The following is a 6,615-nucleotide window of genomic DNA, read 5'->3' on the forward strand; positions in this document are numbered from 1 at the left end:
TAACATCCCGTGCCCGTGCCCCCAAGCCCACCTCCCGTCCCGGGCAGCTGCCGCAGGGATATCGGGGCAGGAGGGGAAAGCGTCCGGCGGCAAGCTGCACCCACCCGGTCAAGATAAGTCACTGTCAAGCACCCAGTCACCCACCCAGTCACTGTCACCCACCCAGTCACTGTCACCCACCCAGTCACTGTCACCCACCCACCCAGTCACTGTCTCCCACCCAGTCACTGTCTCCCACCCAGTCACTGTCTCCCACCCAGTCACTGTCTCCCACCCAGTCACTGTCTCACCCACCCACCGCCATTCACCCAACTGTCATTGACCCACCCAGTCACTGTCATTCACCCAAACTCACCCACCCAGGCAGGCAGTCAGATGTCTTTTGTTGAAAATATAAAAAATAAACAGGTTGCATTGTAATGTTTTTTTCTGTATCACAATAAGAACACAGTTAAGTAAAAGTAACGCGCTAAAAGATATTTTTTCGTGGTAGGTGCGCTATGGGTTCGGGGGGGGGGGGGGGCCTGCTCCTTTCATTTATCCCGGGCCCCATGATTTCTGTTGGCAGCCCTGTGGGTGATGTGAGGTGTAGGGGGGAGAGGGTAATGGGTGATGTGAGGTGCAGGGGGGGGGAGAGGGTGATGGGTGATGTGAGGTGCAGGGGGGGAGGGTGATGGGTGATGGGAGGTGCAGGGGGGGTCATTGGAGGTGCAAGGGGGGGTGATTTGAGGTGTATGGGGGGTCAATGGAGGTGCAAGGGGGGCTGATTTGAGGAGCATGGGGGGTGATTTGAGGTGCAGGGGGGGAGAGTGATGTGAGGTGCAAGGGGGGAGAGCAATGTGAGGTGCAAGGGGGGAGAGCAATGTGAGGTGCAAGGGGGGAGAGTGATGTGAGGTGCAAGGGGGGAGAGTGATGTGAGGTGCAAGGGGGGTGTGATGTGTGTGCTGTGCAGGTGGGTATTGTGTGTTTGATGTGGAGGGGGAGTATTATGTGTGTGGGTGAGGGGGAGAGATGGGGGTATGATAGATGGGGAGTATCGCAAAGGTTGATAGTGAGGGGTTCTGGGGGAGATATGAGGATGATGATAAAGGGTGCTGGGGGAGATATGAGGATGATGATGATGATGTGCTGGAGGAGAGATGATGATGGTGATGATGATGATTTTACCCGTGCGGACCAATTTTTTTTTCCTTGGAGCAGTTCGGCCCTTCTCACTTTACGAGTTGTGCAGGCCTGCCCTAGATCATTACCTAAATCTAATCACACAGCATAACATTTATATCACTTTTTAAAAAGCAACACATACATGTGTGATTCCAAAAAAATACATGGGAAACAGAATTGAACATCCCTCTTTAAATAGGAGTGGGAGGAAATTAGCCCTTCTGTATTAATATATTGACAACAAATATTGTTCCTAAATGAAAGAAGAATAACTAATTATACATTATTGATAGCATGTATTTGATATACCCCTGAGGAAGAGAGCAGATCGCTCTTGAAACGCGTAGGGTGGAGGTTCAAGCCCCGCACACATTGGTGTAGTACCCCCCGCACATCGGTGAATCAACGTGAGCTGCCAGCTAACCATCTCTTATAGCCGCCGACGAGTTGAACCAGCTGTTGCGGTTTCCCATTATTCAAGCGCCCTGCTTGGCGCCCTGCAGGAGTACCTGCTGACAAGTTGCGTCCACGAGCGGATAGAGACGCCAGCTAGCAGTGAGCAGCAGACAGACGAGCTCACGGTGGTCCGTGGCTGACATCGTGCTGAATCAGCTGCAGCTGAGTTCCATCTGCTCAGACGTGCTTCCTGGAGCTGCAGGAGTCCCTGCTGATGAGCTGCACCCACGAGCCGACAGAGACGCCAGCTAAGCAGAGAGCAGCACACAGATGAGAGGGGATACTCTCTAAAATATCCACTGCCTGCAAACCTATTCCATCTGGTGAGTAGGCATTGCTATCATCAACATTGGTGCTATGGAGCAGTTGAACCACCTATTCAGATTTTTAATTGCTTAAATCTATATGTCCATGCAAATTGTGCATTATATTAAATATTAATTGTTATTAAATGATTTTATTGTCCTAAAAATACCATTTCAGTATTCAGCTGTTATATGTTGTCTTATATGTTGTTTGTTTAATGTTTCAACAGTATTACGCTATGTGTTGTGCTTTCTCTTTGTTTTCAAGCCCACCGTGAGGATCAACAATCTTCACAACCAACAGGCTTGGTTTTCGTATATCCTTTATAGTGGTAAAATTTTATAGGCGCCCACGGAACTATTCCCTGTCCATACTGTTTTCCTGACCAGGGGGTCAGGCTTTGTGTCCTAGGCAGCCCCTTATGTATAGTTTTAATTAATATATAAGGTAATAGTTACTACACCACACACATTGCGGTTAGCGCTACCTGTTTTGTTGTTTATGTATTTGACACCTGTAAGACTGTCATAAGAAGCATTATCCACCTCAAATACATGTTTGAAATGGAAAAGAAATTGCCTTGAACATTATTACACATATGTATATCATTTAAAAGCTGTGACTTGAAAGCAGACCCTATAGTTTTTCTGAAAGTTTTATATAATTAACGTCAAAATCTATATTATTAAATGTGTTATATATGTATGTATACAAATGTATGTAATCTAAAACACGTCACCCTTTTTTTTGTTCTGTATCCCATCCCCCACTTTTTTTTAAAGAAAATTCCAATAAAGAACAAGTTTAAGAAAATAAGCAATGGTTAATTAGTATCACAAACATGGAATAAATATAAAATATCGACAACTGGGTTAATTCTATTTCTGAATTAGTCTATTTGCCATTTTTTTCACTCTCTAATTAATCTCTTTTCCCTTCATCTCCGTTAAATAGCCACTCAGACCCAAGGGTCCTCTTATCACTTTCTGTGTACTTTCACCAAATGTTCTTGTTCTCTGGCTCACACTCATTGTTTTACTGTCCTAAAAACACGATCCTGATTTTTTTCTAATCAGTTCATGATACCTACAACAGAAAATTCATAAGCAAAATTTCCTCATCAAATACATTTATTATCGATTTGTGGCGTTTTAGAAAAGTAGAAGTCAAGTTTCTGCATATATTGAAGAGAAAAAAAAAAGGCTGGAATTGGTACAGAATTACATCCTCTGTACAGGTTTGATTCCCAGGATATCAAAACCTTTGGCCATAATAGCAGCTGTAGCGTCGCACAGCAACATTCTACACATGTTCACCTTGACAATTTGACCTGCAATACATAGAAACAAATGATGTAAAGACCAGACCAATTTAGATAAATATATTGTCCCGTTATTTAATGAAATCTGTAGGACCAAAATGAACTAGGTGCAGTGGCACGTTTAACAAGTTGCAAAACATACATTTTAGCTTGAATAAGGTTTTTAGCATTATTTGTATAAGATTCTGTATTTTTCCATTTTCTAAGCCAGCCCCTTCTGAAGGGGTATATTACTCATTAGCAATGTATAAAATGTACTGTCAGTTATCATCTTAACAGAGAGCTCGTTTGAACTCTCTCCCTGTGTACACCTGTATACAATAAAACTCATTTGATTATTCTGAACCCACATTGCAATATTTTTACCCTCTTTCACTAGGCTGACCAGACGTCCCGTTTTTGCCGGGACAGTCCCGTTTTTTTCTCTTCTGTCCTGGTTGCCGGTGTGTCCCGGTAATGTCCCGAGTTTTCTCCCTGGTCCCGTTTTTTTTGTCGGCGGGCGCTGCGCGAGTCAGCGGCAGCGAGGAGGATGCGGCGGCAGCAGCGGATAAGTATTTTGACTGCCGGGGGGTTGGGCTTCTTTAGTAAAACATGCAGGGCCGCAGGGGATTGGATGGGATGCCGGGGGCGGGGCTTTGTCAAATGCAGTCGCAGGGGCGGCAACTTGGCTTCCTGCTCTCCCCTGCCTTCCCTCCCCCGGCACCTCGGCTCCCTGGCTCTTCAGCTCTCCTTCCGGCTCCCCGGACCCCGGCTCTCCCTCCCTCTGGCACCCGGTCCCCGGCTCTCCCTCCCTCTGGCACCCGGTCCCTGGCTCTCCCTCCCTCTGGCACCCGGTCCCTGGCTCTGATCTCTCCCTCACCCCCTCCCTCTGGCAGGCGGTCCCCGGCTCTGAGCTCTCCCTCAACCCGGCACCCCCTCCCTCTGGCACCCGGTCCCCGGCTCTGAGCTCTCCCTCCCCCCGGCACACCAGTTCGCTCCCCCTCCCCCTCCAGAGCCCGCTCACAGCCGCTCGCTAGCAGTGCGGCACCTCCGGTGCTACTGCTGGTGAGCGCATGCCACAGACAGTGCCGCCTCCGCCGCCTAACTGGGAGATGGGAGATGCGGGGGGTGGGAGGGGGGGCAGAGATGGGAGATGCAGGGGGGGGGGGCAGAGATGGGAGATGCAGAAGGGGGGCAGAGATGCAGGGGGAGGGGCAGAGATGGGAGATGCAGGGGGGGGGGCAGAGAGGGGAGATGCAGGGGGGGCAGAGATGGGAGATGCAGGGGGGGGCAGAGATGGGAGATGCAGGCGAGGCAGAGATGGGAGATGCAGGGGGGGGCAGAGATGGGAGATGCAGGGGGGGGCAGAGATGGGAGATGCAGGGGGGGCAGAGATGGGAGATGCAGGGGGGGCAGAGATGGGAGATGCAGGGGGGGCAGAGATGGGAGATGCAGGAGGGGGGGCAGAGATGGGAGATGCAGGGGGGGGGCAGAGATGGGAGATTCAGGGGGGGGGGCAGAGATGGGAGATGCAGGGGGGGGCAGAGATGGGAGATGCAGGGGGGGGCAGAGATGGGAGATGCAGGGGGGGGGGCAGAGATGGGAGATACAGGGGGGGCAGAGATGGGAGAGGCGGGGGGGGAAGGAAGAGATGGGAGAGGCGGGGGGGAAGGGAGAGGCGAGGGGGGAAGGGAGAGATGGGAGAGGCGAGGGGGGGAAGGGAGAATGGGAGAGGCAGGGGGGAGAAGGGAGAGATGGGAGAGGCAGGGGGGGAAGGGAGAGATGGGAGAGGCAGGGGGGGAAGGGAGAGATGGGAGAGGCAAGGGGGGAAAGGGAGAGATGGGAGAGGCAAGGGGGAAAGGGAGAGATGGGAGATTTAAAAAAAAATGTATTGGGGCGGTGGGAGTCTTTTTAATATGTTTTGGCGGGGGTGGGTATTTTTATTATGTTTTGCGGGGTGGGGTTTTTTGGTATGTATTTTGTGGAGGGATTGAGTGAGCAGAGTGGGGTAATTGATGGAAGGTAGGGGCGAGTGAGTGAGGAAAAGAGGGAGTAAGACAGGGGGGAGGGGAGAAGAGTGAGTGAGACGGAGGGGAGATAAATTCATGGGAAGAGGGTGTGAAATAGAGGGGGCTCGTGAGGTGTGAAATTAACCTAAAGCCGCGCTTATAGTGCACGCGACGGATGATGTCACCCGTCGCCGCTAGCGAAAGTTGTCATTCGCTTTCCGGCGACCAGGTCTTTGATTGGTTCAGAGGCTGTCACATGTGGCGATAGCCTCTAAAAAATCAAATTTGACCGGCTTCAGAAATTCGTGCCGCTCCCGTCGCTGCATCGCGCTTACTATAAGCGCACGCGACGGCGGCAATACATTTGTTTTGCTGCGACGTCGCATCGCCGGCACTATGAGCGCAGCCTAAGGCCGCGCTTATAGTGCCGGTAAAGCTGACGTCATGCTGCGGTCGCTGGAAAAATCAAATTGAAGTGACTTCCAGCGATTGCGATCAAGCCACCGCGCCGTCCTGTCGCTCCTACTATAAGCGCACGCGACGGTGTCAATACATTTTTTTGACACAACGTCGCCAGCACTATTAGCGCGACCTAATATGTGTCAGCCAGATAGGGGTTCCCTGAGATTTTTCTAAATACTTCAAGGGTTCCTCAAAACAAAAAAGTTTGCGCCCCCCTGGTCTAGTCTATCTTCTTAATCCACCTCCTAGCAGAGCTAATAAGTACTGTAAGTAGCAACATATATTTATAACACACAACCCTATTTCCCCTATTTAGTTTGCAAATTGTAATATTATATACACAAAGTCAGGTCAGGAATGAGGAATGTCAAATTTTTAAAATGTCTTAATTTTAATTAATGCCTTCATTTTTTTATTTAATTTTAGTCAATTATTTATTTAGTTTTAATGTCTTCATTATTTATGTAATTTTAATTAATGTGTTACTTTTTTATTAACTACAGTAGAGATTAGAAAGTACATTTCAGATTTCAGGCTGCAAAGTGGTTTGTTTTATTTATTTATGATAGTGAAATCCTCTATACACACAAACACACACACACACTGCAGCCCCACCTCTATACACACAAACACACACACACAATGCAGCCCCGACCTCTATACACAAACACACACTGCAGGGCCCACCTCTGTATACAGAAACACACACTGCAGCCAGGGTTGCCACATTCTATTGAAGGCTAACCCAGAGATAACAACATTGTTTTCGATCTATTTATTATATATTTATCTTGCCTTTGGCTGTATCCTCCCCTCCAAATTCCGTCAACATGGCTGCGCGACGTCACGTAATGCACATTGTCATATGAACGAGACGCTCCGTGATGTCACGCGGCATCAAGTTGACATGACAGCGTG

The 6,615-nt window shown here is 49.1% G+C and overlaps 1 protein-coding gene across 1 annotated transcript in view; it reads right to left on the reverse strand.

Moving 5' to 3' along the window:
* Window positions 1-3,038: 3,038 nt before the first annotated feature.
* Window positions 3,039-6,615, reverse strand: part of RARS1 (arginyl-tRNA synthetase 1) — a 64,831-nt gene continuing 61,254 nt past the window's right edge. The window contains exon 15 of the mRNA XM_075599164.1: window positions 3,039-3,256. Within this exon, the coding sequence (XP_075455279.1) occupies window positions 3,147-3,256 (110 nt within the window). The 3' untranslated portion in view covers window positions 3,039-3,146. The remainder of the gene's footprint in view (window positions 3,257-6,615) is intronic.

This window comes from Ascaphus truei, chromosome 5 (assembly GCF_040206685.1).
Source record: "Ascaphus truei isolate aAscTru1 chromosome 5, aAscTru1.hap1, whole genome shotgun sequence".
Taxonomy (NCBI): Eukaryota; Metazoa; Chordata; class Amphibia; order Anura; family Ascaphidae; genus Ascaphus; species Ascaphus truei.